Raw genomic sequence first — 19,079 nt, forward strand, 5'->3', positions numbered from 1 at the left:
CAAACAAAATTTCAGATGCACCCTAACGCTAAGCAAAAGGCTTCTTTTGAATTTGCTTAGGCCTGTTTTGAAAATATGTAATCTACTGAAAAATCGCCGGGGATAGTACTTTACGGCTGTGATATATAAATATGCAAAACGATTTCTTTTTTCAGGTTGATACAAAATTTTGTTTGACTTTTTATTTACTAAATGGCACATAACCTAGGACATGAATAACTTATCTTTTAATATTTAATATTATTTGTCTCGGCAAATATGTAATTTTTTTGCGTTTAAAAGCCAACCCTCTATAACTCAATACTCCGTATCTCAATGTTGATTACAAAATCACAGTCAAACCAGGTTTTCATGGCTGATGTACTACTAAAACACACAACATAGTTTGAAACTTAAGAACTATCAATAGGAAATAGGAAACTACTATGGCCTATGGGTTAACAAAGAATTGCCGTCTATCGTAAATCGCATTCTACGAATCCGTCTTCATTACCATCATTTTCGATCAGTAGGTCCTTATCATCGTGATGTTTTTTATACTTGTGATATAGCACCCAACAGCCAACCATACCTACAGTCAAACTGAGCAAAACCCCAAACGTAATCAGGCCATTTCTCACCGAATTATCCTCCACAGCTAGTTCCTTCCATTCATCCACCTTGGCAAAATACCAATCGCTAAATCTCTCCGGGCCGGCCAGTGACACTGCCCGAGCTCTAACCGCGTATTCTCCTAGCGAAAGGTTTCTGAAACGGTATTCGTAACCTGCTCGTTCGTGCTCTAGTCTTGTTATGCATTCCGTACGAGATTTTTGACCATCTGAAAGCCCATTCAGTAACTTTATTTCCACTATAAAAGCCACAGTGGCTCCGTTAACCTCTTTCGGTTCCTTGAAACCAATCACAATGCTGTTAGCTTTTGAAGAATCTTCAGTTGATTCTTTTATTACAATCAAGTCCAATGGTTGAACAACTAGGGAGGGATCGGTGCGATCCGAATATATACTATATGCACTACAGAAACTGTTGTCAGCGGCACTACAAGCAAATAGTTGGAAAGTGTAGTACGTATACGGTAGTAAATTACCAACTGTATATTCTATACCCCCGGCATAAAAATCGTTAAAGTAGATTCGATTTTTAAAATTTTCTGTATCCCGTTTTGCACGGTGAATATTGGAAGCGGATTCCATAGGGCGAGAATCGCTCAGAAAGCCATACATTGTACTTTGAAATTCGTCCGTGAGTTTTGCGGTTTGCACCAAAGTTTGTTCCTGATTAACGGAACGTTTTTTTCGTGAGTAGAAATCGGTGTCAGAGTCGGAAAAATCCGGAACATCTAACAGCACACTGTTTACCGAGCAGCACATTTCAGCGGTGCATTCCTCAACCATTTCCGGCTCTCTTTCGGCTTCACGTGGATTGAGACAATAGTTTCGCTGGTCCAGAAGTTTGCGGTCATCAGGTTGTACAAAAACATCTATGTGATATCGTTGCACAAGATTTTCTTCTGATTTGAGTATTTTCCAAGAAAATGTAATCGAGTTCTCCGTTTTTCTTGTAGTGAATACCCTTAACGGAGGTGTGGGTCTAGCAATGTGTGTTTTGAAATAATGGACAATTGATTGACCGATTCTTCTATGTGTTACGTTGTGAACACTGTCAGTAAGGTAGGTTTTAATGTAATACGCATATCTTGTAAATGGTTTCAATCCAGTTAAATTGTAGGTCAGAAAAACTTTATGGCTGGAATTTGTATCGTTCAAATGCACCAGCTTCGATTGCCAACTGTACTCGGAGCAAACATCTCGACCATCGTACGGGGATCTTGGTGTATCTGATGGTGTAAAGAAAATGATGTATCCCATCAGTTGTTGACTAGGAGCCGTATTGAATCTTGTCCAATAAATGGTCACGTTTCTACTAGACTGAACTTCAGCTTTTACAGTTAAACTTACAACATTACAGGACTGCATGAATCCGTTAGAATCGGCACTAATTAAATCGTTAGTGCTATCATAATTTGTCATCTTTTTCAACACTTCTATGTGTGAAATACAGAGTAGAGGATTGTAAACAAAATACATGCTTCCTGTAACTAATTTCAGCGACATTGGATAATCCCCGTAATTCCACAACTTTTGCAGATTAGCATTCTCATAAATCATTAGCGAATATTTTCCATGTCCCAACTCCCACTGACCATGAATGATTTCTAAATTCTCTAAAAATTCCAAGGACGGTAATGTATTCGAACGGTAGACCTTTAGATAACCCATAATCTCTTGTATTCTACCCAAAGTCCTCCGTAATTCTTCAATCAAATGCGGATGATCTTCGTTCATTCGTATCTGCAGCGTCCCATTTATGATTGTACAACCTTCCAGTCTTTCGGCATCCACCAGATACATCACTTGAGAACCTTCGCAAATTTTGGGACACTGTAGATGACAAGGGTAGCACGTGTGGTTGGAGAAGTCTACATCGACTTGTTCCACATTGGTGGCACTGAACCCAGCGGGACAATCCTTCAAGCATAGCCCTTCATATAGCAGCCCTCCGCGATCTATGCACTGGGATTTTGTGATGCAGCGCATCGTATCCTGATTCAGCACTCTGCAACGGCGAAGTGAATAATGTATTTGGATAGCCGATATTTTCTTCGAGGCTGTCCATTAATTACGTAAGGTGTCGTTGGAGGAAGGAGAATACTCGAGAATTTCTTACGTGTCATATAACTTGTTTTGATTTTCATACAAAAAAAACTTACTATGAGGAGAGAGGGATAAAAAACAACTAAAATTGAAAAAAACCGAATTTAGTACTACCTATACCATTTAATTCCACTAGAGTTTGTATCCTTTGACAGATACGCGTATTTCGACCTCAACTGTAAGGCCGTGTAGTAGACTCGTCGAGCCGAGTCTAGTACACAACACTGAAGACGGCCTTACAGTTGAGGTCGAATTACGCGTATCTGTCAAAGGATACAAACTCTAGTGGAATTAAATGGTATAGTACTAAGTTCTATTTTTTCATCTACTTATAGGTATTCTACTAAACAGCTCGAGGATTTATTAACTAAAATTGTCTTACATAATTAATTGACGGGCTCTTCGGATGTGATGATTGAGCAGTTTCACGAAAATTGAAATGAATTCGTACCGTCGCTGGTGTAATATGATATTTTCATATTACATTGTGCTTTGGTACATGTTGGGCATAGCGTTTTGTACTTCGTGTACTTAACACTAGGAGTCATGGGATCAAAAAAGTTACATGGAGCCCCGGGATCAAAAAAATCTAAATTTTTTAAATTCTTTCACGTATCTCATGTTCATATCCTCAAGTTTTGTAGGGTTCGAAAAAACTTTTAATAGGGATGTTCAAATTTCCCCTAGAGCAATAAAATCAATACATTTTTTGTTACCTGAAACATTACGAGAATCTTGTCAAATCTTACCGAAAAAGTTATTAAGGTACAGTGGGGGAAGTGTATCAGTGGGGTAAGTGGATCATTCGTCAATATTAAGTATAAATACTTGAATATGTTGAATGTTTTCGCACCATTGCTTCGTTTTAGGTTATATTCTTACGTCGACACTGATACTATTGCAAAAAAGGTACTACACGTACACTAACACAAGCAAATTTGTTAGCTGCAAAAATTAAATAATTTCAAAATTGTTTTCCATCAATCAAAAATCCATTGTATCTCTGTCTAAAATCAAAAACTATTAGTTTTTTCGACACATGGTAAGCATTTCAGTTCTAATTGAATGAATCACAATGAAAAATATGTGATATTTATAAATAAATACAGAAATATTGTACATGGTACACTTACCCCTACTTTTTATGGGGTGGGGTAAGTGGATCAAGCATTGTTATCATTTAATAAAACTTATTGAAATTCTTGTAGGCAGTCTTACAAGAATTTCAATAAGTTTTAATAACCGCAAACGTTGTTTTCCTTTATTTTTTTTCATTCCCAGCTTAAATTTGTCAAATTGACCATAGATAATTTAAATTAATCCACCTAAAAGTTTTTTTTAACCTTTCTGGTAAAAAAAAATATATATATATATAAATATAATAACTTCAAAACTCACATGAAACTTTTCGTGGTTTATCTGAGCTGAGTTGCAAAAGAGTAAAATATACTAATTCTCCAATTGAAATCATATTATCATACCTTATTTGACCATATAAATTATTCTAGACCGATGATACAAACATATAAATAAAAAGAATAAAAGATTTTCAGTTTGTTATTCAAAAATAAATACAATTAATATTTTCAAACTACGCGTGTTTTTCGAAAACATCGTTAGGAATAATCCTACAATACTTCTGTATAACTTATGTGTATAAATGGATGAATTTTCTCCAAATTATTTTAGTTACAATGTTTTTTTGTTGTTCGAATTAGTGTAAACAAATGTATACATATTTTTCAATATATTTTGATTAAAAAATATAATTTTTAATTTTTAAGTACTAAAATGTACCATTACCAGCACTAATAACAAGAACGAGAGTAATATCATTCTTACTATACATAATTACATCACATTTGTTTTGAGAACAGATTATTTCTATTGGTGATCCACTTACCCCACCATTGTGGGGCAAGTGGAACATTTGGCGCAAATTTTTAAGTCCCTCATACTCAATACATAACAATCAGAAACATCTAAATAATCGATGAATTGAAGTATATTAGTCCCTCATTTGCTATCCACAGAAAAAAGTTTAAATTAGATTATTCACGTCAGCTGTACATAACAATGAAGTTGACCAATGTTGCTGAACAACGATCGGAAACGCGAGGCACGATGAATTTTCGTAGGCATCAAAACAGAATCTGCGAATAAACACAAACAACCGTTCGGGCGCTTCATTCGTTCGTGTTTCATTTCCGGATCGCTGTTTCTCCCGACGCTATCATCGGGTGATTTTCCATCGCTCGATAATGTGAACGGTACGATCCACGCTGCCTACTCTTCGCGAAGAACAGGAAAATATTCATTTCGATCATCTTCATGCGGGCTAGCAACAATCACGCTAAACAAAACTGAATGAGTGAATTACGCACAGAGGAGGAACGCTTGGAATGCGGAATTCGTTTCCATTTTTGTTTTGCTTCTGAAAACATAAAAAAAAACATTCCAATTTTGAAGATTTTCAGAGATTTTTTCATTTGAATAGCCGAAGCGGAAGCAAATGGGGAAAAAACTTTGACATTTGCGACCATCTTCTGGCTTTTCGCTAGAAAACATCTCAGGAAACTCCCCATCTTACCAACGGCTGTTTGCTGCCACGCGGGATATCATTGATAGCTCCGTTTCCATCGATCCCGGACAGCCGAAGGCCAAAACGTCGGCAACTCACAGAATGAGTGCGACCTACTCAGAATTTTCACTCAGTCAGCCAGTTCTGCATTGGTTGCTTCATTCTGTGTAGTTTTAACACATGCGCTGCGTGGAGCTGGCTTAGGGCGCTGCCATAGTAAACGCGTCGAGCGACGCCTCCGCGTGTGCGAGCCCGCAAAGCAGAATATCAACAACAGGAAATCCTTTGATCGCATCGCGTTCGCGGACGCAGACGCGTTACTATGGCCGCACCGTTAGCGTGGAGTGTTTGCTTGACTTTACGAGAAGAAGCAACCTTGCAATGAATCACGAGAATGAACAGCGTGTGGATAAATGAATCCTACGAGTGGAAAGGCTTCGCGAACCACTTATCGGTGTGTTCATTTTGCTTCTTCGGCGTTGCATCCGTTCGCTTTTTGCGATGCTCTTCGTGACGCAAAAATGAAAAATGAATTTTGGCGAATGTTGGATCGCGAAGATGCGTCGATCATTGTTCACGAAGAAGATCCATCGCAACCCTTAGTTGAATAATGATTTTTCTGTATCCACTTACCCCACGGTACCTTATAGCGGACTTTGAGGCAAGTGTGCCAACTCTGCTTTTTATAAAAACGACAATATATATTTTCTCTTTGAACTTAACAATATGTTCCCTTATAGTTCACAATACAATGATCGAAATGTAATGAAAATTGCTCTATTGTTCACGTATTTACATCGACTTGTGCAAAGACAACCAAATTTGAGAGGATATGTATAAGATTTCATTGTTTCTAAATAGCATTGCAAAAGGTAAATTATTAACAGATTTTTTAAAGAAAATTTCATTACAAGTAGAATTACATGCGATGACCCATAACGCGGGTAGATCACCTTTTCGTGATGCGTTATGGGGTAAAGATCTACTAGTGAACCCTAGTCCTGATTGCTTCAAACGAAGAGAACAGGATATTATAGCAATCAAAGGAACATTTTTAGTCCTTGTTACATTTTTAAACCTTGTTGAAAGTGACAAGTCTCGGTTTCCCCAGTTGCCGAGGATGATCTTGAGACAAGGAAAAAAAATGAGTCGAATACAACAATTTGTTTTCTAATCTTTTATTTATTTAGTTCTCTAGTTTAAAGAAGTAGGGACTAGGATTCTGATGCATGGACAATATCGGTGTAATTTCTTGGCTTTTTCAAGGGATCCGATTTTGACTGATAAAGGGGCGCGCCTGTGGAGAGTTTACCCACCACATTCTTCAAAGGGTATAAATAGCGGAACCTTTCAATTAGAATCCTTTCCTGCGATCAAGTTAGGAATCACAACTGTAAGAAAACCGATTACTTGACCACTTCTATATAGTTATAAGGCAACACGACATGCACTAAACAAAGGACATGGGATATACTACATTGGTCGCAGTAGTTTATGTTCCAAAAAAAAAGTGCGATGTTCAATCGGTGGCCTGGCTGTCTTGCCCCAAAGTGTCGAAAAATCGGTTATTTTGGATGATATTTGAGAAGCTCAAAAACTGATACTTTTTGAAATTATTTTCTTTTTAAATGGCACAGTGGTTATGAAAAGATGTGAAACTAACATCATGAGGCTAAATTGGTGGTTTTTATGAGCTTTAGGCAAAGTTAGAGAACGATTTGCTTAAGGTGGCACACTTGCCCCAAATTCCTACAGTGAAGTAAAAATTTTCTTCGTGAATGGACTTTCTCGTCGCGAATCAAATTCAAAATCAAAGCGATTCTTTTTCAGCAGCAAATCAGGCTTAACGATGTGTGTTTGGTGCGAAGTATGAATCTCGAGCTCGTTCAACTCTACGGCGAACACAGTATACAGAAGATGGCAAAAGATGAAAGGATATGATGGATAGGATATATCTAGCATAACATTTGAAAAGGGCCTATCTGCAAAACGTAAACATTGAGAAATTCTCAATTGAAGATTCCGTACCATATTTATAATTCCTATTTTAAACCTATTCGCATTTTTACTAGTTTCATACCTGTGTTCGACAAACATTAAAGTCTGTTGCGTGGCCCATTATGTTTCTAATCTCAAATAACACAACAACTCGTAAAAATTGTTGAATTCAAACATCATCGGCAGATAGGCCCTTTTATGAATCTTCAAACCAGTTACGCCCTTTCAGTTAGGCCCTTTGATTGAACATGGTTTCAGTTAGGCCCTTTTATAATTTGCTAATTTTATTGATTTTTGAATTGGTTTGCATAAATCTTGAACAAAATTTAGCGATTATGTTAAAAAACACTATATAATAGCTAAATATTGGAAATTTTCGGTTGAACATTCAGTACCATATTGATTATTCCTATTTCAAACCCATTCGCTTTTTTCTAGTTTCATACTTGGGGAAGATCCAAAAATGACGTCCATCGTTTTTCGGGATTTCTAGAACCCTTCTAGCGTGACAGAGGACGCTTTTTCTAATACCCAATCCATGCACTGTCACATTTTCGTACATCCCCCCATTGGAGGAGGCCCCAATTAATGGTCGTCATTTTCGGATAACCCTTTGTGTGCGACACTTATAATGGTCTATTACGTGGCTCACAACGATTTAAATTTGAAATAGCACAACAACTTGTAAAAATAGTTCAATTCAAACATCATCCGCAGATAGGCCCCTTTTACGAATTTTCAAACCAGTTAGGCCCTTTTTGAATTTGCTAATTTTATTGATTATTGAAGTGATTTGCATAATTCTTCGACAACATTTAATGATTATGTGAGAAAACAACACAATATCATACAAGCTAAATATTGGAAACTATTCTATACAAAATCAGCAACATATTGATTATTGATATTTCAAACCCATTCACTTTTTTTACTAGTTTTATACTTGTGTTAGACACTCATTATGGTTTATTACGTGGCCCAGAACGTTAGTAATCTCAAATAGCATAACGACTCGTGAAAATGGTTGCATTCAAATATCATCAGCAGTTAGGCCCTTCAATGAATCTTCAAACCAGTTAGGCCCTTTCAGTTAGGCCCTTCGATTGGACATGGTTTCAGTTAGGCCCCTCCAGTTAGGCCCTTTTATTAAACATAGCTCCAGTTAGGCCCTTTTGGAATTTGTTGATTTTATTGCTTATTGAAGTAATTTTCATAGTTTTTAAATAAAATAAAGCGAGAGAAAAACAATGTAATAGCTAAATGTTGGATATTCTCGGTTGAAGGTTCAGTACCTTATTGATTATATCTATTTCAAACCCATTCACTTTTTTACTTGTTTTATACTTGAGGGCCTTCCTTAGCCGAGCAGTTTAAGTCCGCGGCTACAAAACAAAGCCATTCTGAAGGTATCTGAGTTCCATTCCCGGTCGGTCCAGGTTTTTTCGTAATGGAAATTTCCTTTACTTTCCTGAATATAGAGTACCTTCGTACTTGTCACACGATATAGGAATGCGAAAATGGCAACTTGTCAAAAAAAGCTCTCAGTTTATAACTGTGGAAGTACTCATTGAACACAAAGCTTAGAAGCAGGCTCTGTCCCAGTGAGGACGTAATGCCAAGAAGAAGTATAAAAAGAATTCTTGCAGGGCTGTTATAAAAACAAACGAATTTGTTTTTGTGAAAATCGCGACTTTTAGAACTCGATCCACAACTAGAGACAACAAATAAAAATTAGCAAATAAAAATTATTCAAAATTTTTAATGTAATTGATTTTTTTTTCAGGATAAAAAATCAGTTTTTCAACTAACTGCGCATTAAGATTATGATAAAACTAGTAAAAAAGAGAATGGGCTTGAAATAGGAATCAATATAGTACTGAATCTTCAATAAAGAATTTTTATTATTCAATGTTGATTTTCTCACATACCTAATCGATTGATTTTGATCTAAAACTTTGAAAATCACTTCAATAATCAATAAAATTGACAAATTCCAAAAGGGCCTAACTGGAACTAAGTTTAATAAAAGGGCCTAACTGGAGGGGCCTAATTGAAACCATGTTCAATCAAAGGGCCTAACTGAAAGGGCCTAACTGGTTTGCAGACTCGTAAAAGGGCCTATCTGCCGATGATGTTTGAATTCAACCATTTTCACGAGTTGTTTTATTATTTAGGATTTAAAACGTTATGGGCCACCTAGTAGACTATTATGAGTGTCGAACACAAGTATAAAACTAGTAAATAGGAGAAAGGGTTTGAAATATGAATAATCAATATACTGAATCTTCAATAAAGAATTTTCAATATTCAATGTTGATTTTCTCACATAATCGATTGATTTTGTTCTAAAACTTTGAAAATCTATTCAATAATCAATAAAATTAACAAATTCCAAAAGGGCCTAACTGGAACAATGTGAAATAAAAGGGCCTAACTGAAACCATGTTCAATTAAAGGGCCTAATTGAAAGGGCCTAACTGGTTTGAAGACTCGTAAAAGGGCCTATCTGCCGATGATGTTTGAACTCAACATTTTTTTTTTTAGTTTTTATGTCATGTTAGATTTAAAACGTTACGTGGCCCAGTAATAGACTATGAGTGTCGAACAAAAGTTTAAAACTATTAGATAGCAATGAGTTTAAAATAGTAACAATCAATATGTTACAGAATCTTCAATCGAGCATTTCTCAATTTTTACGTTACGCTGATAAACCCTTTTCAAATATTTCACTAGGTTCCATTATGTGAGAAAAACACTATACAATGGCTGAATATTGAAAAATATGGAGGAAAATTAGAAATGCACGGAAGGGCCAATCTGATTTTGATGGAAATTTTCAGTTAGGCCCTTTTATGGCCAGTTAGGCCCTCTTAGTTTTATCATTTTCAGATAGGCCCTTTTAAATATGAATCAAATTACCATTAATAATGCATTTTGCATGCCCTTAAGAGTATGTAGGAGTAATTTACGTAAAAAATGATACGAATAATGAATAATCAAGTTTATTTACATTTTGCAGTTAGGCCCTTTTCAAATGTTACGCTAGATATTGCAAGAATACCGGTCAGCAACCTTGCAAAATTACTGTTCGCTTCGGTTGATACGAGATGGCGTGAACGACAGAAAACTAATGTGGGCGAACCAAATGCACAACGATTTGACGAATGTGGGACAGATCCGAGGATGTAAACATGCGGCCACGAGTCAAGCATTTTCGAAGAGAATAATTTCGAGCATTTTTGAAGAATTTAATTCCGCTCAATTGCTTATCTTTCGGTAGATATGCGTATTTCGATTCGACTATCACTTGTAGCCTTCTTCAGTATCAGTAACGGATGTTATCAACTGACACTAAATATGACTACAAATGGTCGGTGTTAAGTCAGAGTGGACCAAGTACAAAACTTGGAAAAATTGGATTATTCTTTCATTAGATGCGAAATTACCTTACCTCCATATCACTTTGATCAGATTCAATAAATGTTGTAAACTGCGTAAGATATGTAACAAATTTACTGTGGATGATCAATAAAAATCCATAAAAGTATGCAGTCAGAGTGGACCAAGTGCTTATTACCAAAATAGCGAAAATGATCAGCGCGCTGGTGAATGCGAGGAAATGAAAGACATTTCAAGTGATTTGTAAGATTTTTTCACATCGAATGATTCATCTTTTCATCCATCAGTAGAAATTTACAAATATTTACTTAATTCGATGAATTTGATTTTGATTTTTGATCATTGGATGGGTGGTCAGAATTTGCAACAATTTCTGTGCAGACAGAGCGGACCAAGTGTTGAAAAGCAATAAACTGATTGATTATTGCATTTTTTGAGGTAATTTCAGAGTTCGATAGAAGTTAACGGCAATTCTATGGTGTATGTATGGAATGTTCTAGAACCCGTTTATTGGACCAGTATATTTTGTTCGGTACTCAAGACTTGCACTTGGTCCACTCTGACTGAACGCAAATTTGAATATTTCTGATCTTCAATCCTCTGACCCTGCAAAACCTTAATTTTCAAGCTATCGTAACGCCACTTATTTCGGTATTGACGATATGGATTATTGAAGAAATTACGATACTGGTGTCGAAGTATCTTGATAATTTGTTTATCTTAGAGATACTCAACCAGTTTCATGATGCAAGCAACAAATGATTGCTATTTTTCTAGAAATTGTTCAGTCAGAGTGAACCAACTTACTGAACGGTGGTCTTTAGTTCAGTCAGAGTGGACCAAGTACACATAGTTCATCCAAAAATCGTTATACCAGAGATTTAGATTATGATTTTTCACTATTATCACTTCACATTATATTGATTGAAAGTGTAGATGTGTAGAGATATTGAACCAAAATTTTACCGAATTAAAAATTTACAGAGCGTTAGACTTTAAGCCCATGTTTTCTCAAAATATGAAAAATGTGACTTGGTTCACTCTGGCTTAACGCCGACCAAACCATAGTCGAAATACGCGAATCTGTCAAAAGAAAAGCAATTGGGGCGGAATTAAAAGGTACAATACTCGAAAGTACCATTTTGATTCTCTTCATTGAGATCCTTCTCTGAGGGTTCGAATACGTAAATGAGTTTGCTATATTTTCAAACGTTTAACTAGATAAATGAGCTTTTTTTTCTATTCTTAACCAATCGAAGAAAAAGCTTGAAATTCTCGTCTAAAAACTGACACTCTTGGGCCATGAAAAGAATCAAACTTAACACAATCAATATCTCGCGTTCAGTATCATAAGGGCGTAACTGCAGTGATCGATTTCTCTTCATCGATTTTCTCTTTAGCTAATTGCTTGGCCGGGTGATTGTTTTCAACTGCTATTTTTGACTCAGTAGAAAGTATTCACCGTCCTTCATTGAACTGAACCGTAAAATGTTTCAAAAATCGAATGAATTTCGTGTAATAATGTAAAGAGAAAATCGATGAAGAGAAATCGATCACTGCAGATACGCCTGTATGATACTCAACGCGAGATATATTGTGTTCCTTTTCTACTCCTAACGGCGGATACGAAACTAATTTTGAAGTCATAAGTCATATTGGTAATCAGAACGAAAAAATACTAAATAAAGGGTGGCTCATTAAATCCCCATTGCCCCTGTATCACGTGTCAAAATATTTCAGTGTTAATTTTGAAAAGAAAATCATTCTACTTACTTGTCTTCTGAACATTGCGCTACACAGCGTTTGCCATCCTTCGCTCCTTGACAGACACGGCAACCTGTGTCCTTCCGATTCACACAACCACCTAGACAAAGCTCGTGGCATTTAATTTTTCCTGGAGAGTATTTAGCCAATCAAATTATCTTCATCCAAACTGTTTTACGGTGCTATGTGCGAAAGGATCATGCATCGGCGTGCTCTGTGATTGCGGCAACAGTTTCCTGCGATACCTGTAAAATCATATCCCGTATGAAATCGTTGGCAGCTCTTATTGCTCCAGCAATAAGGCTGAGCGCACCCATGGCATATATTTGTTTTGTTACACTTCAGGGATTTATCCGGTTTATCGAAACTGTTCAGATCAATTGAGACGTTGGATCTGAGGGTGATGTTTGACCAAGCAATCTAAAATATGTTGAAATTTGCAGAGTTGACTTTTTTCAGCATAATACACAAGCTAATACTAACCGTATCTGTGTAACAGAGCTTCGGGCAATGCTGTACAAAAACGAATCCATCCTGAATAGCGATCAAATTCTTCAAACCAATCTATGAAACAACTTTTAAAACTCATAATTGAGAACGTCACGAAATACAGATTTCTACTAACCTCTTCCAGATCAGGTAAATCGTAAAAAATCAACGCATAGTTCCCGATTAGCGTCCGTCCTCGAATCACCATCAAACTGGGAAACAAATCTCGCAAAGATCTGAGGTTGTATACGTGGAAAAACAGCACGAAACCGGTCACTTCCCTGTAGACGCAGAAAACAATGAGTGGATTCTTCATGAAATAATTGTTCACACTTTCGATTAAATTGAGTTAATTGATATATTTCTCTTTTTTCGACAACTGCTTCGTTCCTAACTTAGAAAGTAGATGGAGCTTTAGTTCCTGTCATGATTTCTGTATGCACATAGTGTTGTATAAACCTAGCTCTTTTGTTACACGATCTAAACACAATATTCAGCATATATGTAAAACACGATACGAAAATAATTTATACCAAATAAACGCGCCTATTTCGGACGATCTAACAAGCTAAGGTAAGTATATCTGTTTAAAAGTAAAAGAACAAACAATGAGTAGACTAAAATTAGCAAATGGTACATGTTTTGACAGTATCAAGTATCACATTCCAACTTAAGAATAATATGATCGTTTGGGAAATGTTCATTACAATAGAGACGAGAAAAGAGAGAATATATGTAGATGGATTCGAGGTTGTTTCAGGTCTACTTATTAATCTCGTAAGCATTGCTTGTTAGCTACAACTAAATGGAATTTCTGTATTTATCAAGTCTCTTGTATGTGAAATGTCTTGCATGGAAAACTTTTTTTCTCTATCCTAACGAAATCATATCTGCTGAACTCCTAACAGAAGATCAACCGAATGTATGAATATGCAGATTCCTACTCAGTGGAGTCAATTACCTCAATTTCGATATATTATACTTTACAAACTCTTCATGCGGAACTCGTTCGATCAACACTAGCTGCAAGAAGCCCGTAATCACCGTACAGTTTTCGATGAAATGCAACCGAGCAAGATTATTCCGAATATCCACATTGTGGCAGAGCTTATCGTTTTCATCACTATAGTATTCATCCACGGCATTCTGGTCATGAGCCGTTACCCACTCTGTATCACTTCGAGATCGTTTTGGAATAACTAGTGGCAACGTGAGAAAAATTACGACGTACATGTATAGACACAAATTCGGCATTGTAGAATATTTCCTTTGTTTCTCTCTTTTCTTTAAACTAATTGCATTTGAACGTGTTAACTTTGCTTAAAACACTCGATACGTTTTGATCTTGATCTTCTCATCTTCCAGACGAGTTTTTTTAGTTATGCCTGTTTAAAGTTGACTATAAACCCTACAGAAACTGTACAACTACAGTATTTCACAGTGAGAGATACGCGTGATTTAATATGATTTTGATTTAGTAGCAAACAGGGAACAGTGCTCAATCGATCATCGCCACGAGAAAGTTACCGGCGAACTGTGCGGCTCACTCAGATGCTATAGGTGATGTACTCAGCAGCAGTAAGATATGTATACCTCCATACAAGAAGTCGCCACCGAGCGAGCAAAGTATGAATCGAGAAGCAATTATACACACATTAAACTGTTTCACCCCTGGGCATCAGCTATAATTCAATTAAACTGGTCGCACTCCTGGTGGATGGATGTGGATAGCGTATGCGGTCGTTCGTACTGACTGAACCGAAAGAAAAAAGGTGCGAGACTGTGTACTTGATGGGTTTGATTGTTTCTGATCGTTGTGAATTTGTCTCATTTCCTATCAATCATGCAACTTTTTGAACATTTTTTTTAAATGTATTCTTTTATTTTTAAGACATGTTTCTTGATTTTACAGTGCGCTATACAATGGAATATAGTTTCATGAGTCGATGTTGCAAGACTCGATATCGACTCAGGGGGTAATACAGTGAAACCTCCATGAGTCGATATTGAAGGGACCATCGACTCATGGAAATATCGAGTCATGGAACAGCAATCCTTTGGAAAGTGGCTTCTAGGGACCATCATAGTAACCATGAAATTCTGTTTTTAGTATGGTTCCATGAGTCGATATCGAGTCATGGAACATCGACTCATGGAGGTATCACTGTATACTTAAACATATATATATATATATATATATATATATATATATATATATATATATATATACAGTTACTGTTTTTCCCATAACTTCTTGTTTATAAAACTCGATAAAAGTAAGCATTGAGTAAATGGTGTAAGAAGTGTGCACTTTTTGCCAGTACCATAATAATGATGGTGCCTTTTTTAGGAATCATTCCTTTCCAAAGCATTTTTGTGGCTTGATGTTTCCATGAGTTGATAGTTTCTACAATATCGACTTATGGGGGTTTGACTGTAACAAGATACAAACGGTAGGATTGTAAAATGTCAAAATATGGACCAAAAATAGATTTTAGTAAGTAGATGAAAAAAATGAATTTAGTACTAGGGAAGGTGTACCGGTATTCGCCATGTACCAGTTATTCGCCACCCCAGATTATATACCTTTTTACGACACATATGATTGCCAATTGTTTAGTGTTCGCTAAATTGCTTTAAGATGATATGAAAACATTTTCGGAAACCACAAAATTTTCTCAAAAAATAATAGAAAATAATCATTTTCCTTAAAACTTTTGCTCCTTTGCACCTATTTTTCACCATGGTGTTCCTGATTCGCCACCCTCCATAAGAAATCAACGTAAGTGGCGAATTCAGGAACCGAAATTAAGGCCCAAGTAAAAATAGAGCAAATGTCAAAAGTGAAAAAGCAGTTTTCGGCGTTAAAATCGACAAATCGAAAAAAATAAAAACACACAGCTGTTTTATTTGCAAAATAAAAAGGCTGTGTGTTCTTATTTTTTCCGATTTGTTGATTTCAAGGGCGAAAACTGCTTTTTCATTTTCGACATTTGCCTTATTTTTTCTTGCACCTTAAAATCGTGGCGAATACTGGTGCAAGTGGTCCAGTATTCGCCACCACCATTTTTAATACAAAAACAAAGTTTCTGATTAGTTTTTATATTTTCCCTGTTGAGCATGGATTGAAAGCTTTCGTTTGATGTATTGACAGTAACCAAAGGTCGTTTGATTTATTTATAAACAATATTTTTCCTCAGGGTGGCCAAAACTGGTACACCTACCCTATACCAATTAATTCAACTAGAGTTTGTATCCTTTGACGGATACGCGTATTTCGACAATGAAGACGGCCTTACAGTTGAGGTCGAAATACGCGTATCTGTCAAAGGATACAAACTCTAGTGGAATTAAATGGTATAGTACTAAATTCGGTTTTTTCATCTACTTATAGGTATTCTACTAAACAGCTCGAAGATTTATGATCAGATTTTAGTAGCATTTAGGTAAGTTAGGCAGTTTTTGTTAAACGGTAGATTACAGCCTTGCAAAACAGATGGGTAGTGAACAGATTTCTGAGAAAATTGAGAGAAACTTTTACTTATCGCTCTCTGTAATAAATCATGATTAGCAGCACATTATGAGAGTCTGTTTATCGTATCCGGCTACAATGCCCTTCTGCGTTGACTTGTCCCATGTTCTATGTACTTAAGCCTCATGGACAACGGGACAAATATGTGTAGAACGGCAGCACATTATCGATCATGACCCACTACAGATGGGATGTTTCTCTTCGCTTGCTTTTATGATCGTGCTTCAAAATCAAATGAGAACGAATTCTGCAACGCTTGGTAGTAAGATACGGTCAATCATCAATGTAGGAATCATCGACTCATGGAAATATATCTTGAGAGCGTTCAGTCCTGGATTTTTCCAAAAAGTCCACCAAGAATTACTTAAGTGATTCGATTGCAAACTTTTAAGAACTTTTTGAACCATGTTGAAGATTTGCTGAAGACTTCTAAAAATTCCTAGGAGTTTCTCTATTTCAAGCAAGTAGTATTTGGTTGTGTCTGTAAATTTTGTAAACTTTTTCAATAGTTATCAAAAATTGAGGTAGTTTGAAGTTCGTTACAGAAAAATGAAAAGAATCGGTTGAGAAATGCCGGATATATAGCTCTCTGAAGTTGATCATTTTGTATGGGAAATCTGCTTTGATGCATTTTTTATGTCCGATACTATAAATACCCGCCCTAATCTCATTATCTTATAACAGAACAATGTGTAAACCGTCAAGCTACAATACCGCCAGCAGTTTGCAGTTTTTTTATAACTTAATCGAAAGAGCACATTTTTCTAAGTATTACATAAATTTATTCCGTCTCAATATCTCAATTTTGATATTACAAATCATTGAAAAAAAATTCAACCCGTAAACTCAATGACATTTCAATTCGAATAACGACAGCTCGTCCTGCAGTAAAATTTGCAATTTGCAGGGGTGATTCAAAAGTGATTTCCATACTAATTTCAAATACGTTTTATAAATAGTTCAAGTTCACAGAACATTTGAAACTTTAGTTTTTAATTTAATTTTTAAGGTAGATTCAGAATGTGTAAAAACTTGATACCCATAAACAAGCCAATTAGATCGGGGTCAAACTTCGCTTAGAATTTGCTCATTTGTTCAGAACTTGATATGAATTCTTGGAACTTTCTGAACATGCATCATGAGTGCATCTTGAAAGATCAAGACCGGCAGAGTAACATGGTTCCACTCAAAATCAGAGCATTTTGGAAGATGTAGTCAAAATTTTGTAATCCATTAACGAGGTAACCGAAGATCTCAGCGGCGAAAAATACTCAACTGTTTGATGACATCTGTCACAGACATGAGTCCCAAAATGATGACAAGAAAAGATTTAAAATATCGCCTAATAAATGAACTTGAAGGCAAATTGGTCACTTTAAGACGTCCTCAATCTACACCACGTCATCTTTCTAAGTGGTCAGGCTACCGAGATATACGCAAAACAAAAGTTCCATGTTCATTGGCGCCGCATGGTGGCAAAATCTCGAAACGTTTGACTCAAATATTGACAAGGGCCAATGTGCTACTGAACAACTTTGCCGACGACGCCATTTTTCTTCGTGGTCAGGCTACTGAGCTATTCGCAAAACAAAAGTTCCATGTTCATTGGCGCCGCATGGTGGCAAAATCTCGAAACGTTTGACTCAAATAATGTTAGCCCTTGTGCTACTGAACAACTTTGCCAAAGACACCATCTTTTTTATGTTGTCAGGCTACTGAGCTATCCGCAAAACAAAAGTTCCATGCTCACTAGCGCCGTCTGGTGACGTAATTCCTTATCAGAATGAACATCGCATGTCAGCCCTTGTGCTACTGAACAACTCTTCCGAAGGCACCATAGGTTCATATAGTACAGGGTTGTTAACGTTAATCAACGATTAACGCCGTTAGCGTTAATTTTTCTCGAGATCAACGTTAACGGCGTTTCGTTGATTTTCATGTTTGTTAACGTTAGCGTCAACGGGTTGCGTTGAATTAACGTCAACGAACATCGTTAATCTTATCGTTGATTTCTGGGTGACCTGTGTAGGTCCAAAGAAAATTTTCGCTACGGTGATAAACAAGTTGTCTCCATGCAAATACCGTAACCAAGGAAAGTGAAAAAAAACACCTTGTTTATGGGTATAAAAGGATGCAAACAGCAAGGGCCAAGATCAATTTTGTACGAGTGGAAGAGAAATCCGGATGCGTTGCAAAATCTGCCAATGACGATGAAAGGGAGAAAATGAAGATCTACCGATTCATGTTACCAAGTGGTCCTTTCGCCGAGGAAATTTTCAAGTACTGTACACTGGTTTACGAGAACTAAAGGCGTTTTGAAATCACAAATTTTAAGATTGAATGACTGCATGGATAAGGACAAATGAAAATTCTTGCCGCTCAATTCCCAGACTTAAGCAATTGAAAATTGTGTTGCATAGGTTTGAACATACACATGTGGAAAAACATCTGGTGGTCACGAAGCTATTTCCTGCAAAATTAGTTCATATAGTCAGTGGCAAAAGTAAGTAACCAAATGCTATTTTTCCAGACAAATCATTATGCTTTGGGAATCGACTATAATTTGAATGCCGAACTACAAGTGACCTGAAGTTTTATCTAT

The 19,079-nt window shown here is 36.4% G+C and overlaps 1 protein-coding gene across 1 annotated transcript; it reads right to left on the bottom strand.

Moving 5' to 3' along the window:
• Positions 1 to 156: 156 nt before the first annotated feature.
• On the bottom strand, positions 157 to 14,909 carry LOC5566802 (insulin receptor). The gene is made up of 6 exons (XM_001651160.2): positions 13,907 to 14,909; positions 13,082 to 13,226; positions 12,940 to 13,020; positions 12,702 to 12,876; positions 12,466 to 12,586; positions 157 to 2,616 (listed from the first exon to the last, which is right to left on the bottom strand). Exons 1-6 carry the CDS (start codon positions 14,197 to 14,199, stop codon positions 456 to 458), a joined length of 2,976 nt encoding a protein of 991 aa, XP_001651210.2. The 5' UTR covers positions 14,200 to 14,909; the 3' UTR covers positions 157 to 455.
• Between the last annotated feature and the right edge of the window lie 4,170 nt (positions 14,910 to 19,079).

Source organism: Aedes aegypti, chromosome 2 (genome assembly GCF_002204515.2).
Source record: "Aedes aegypti strain LVP_AGWG chromosome 2, AaegL5.0 Primary Assembly, whole genome shotgun sequence".
Lineage (NCBI taxonomy): Eukaryota > Metazoa > Arthropoda > Insecta > Diptera > Culicidae > Aedes > Aedes aegypti.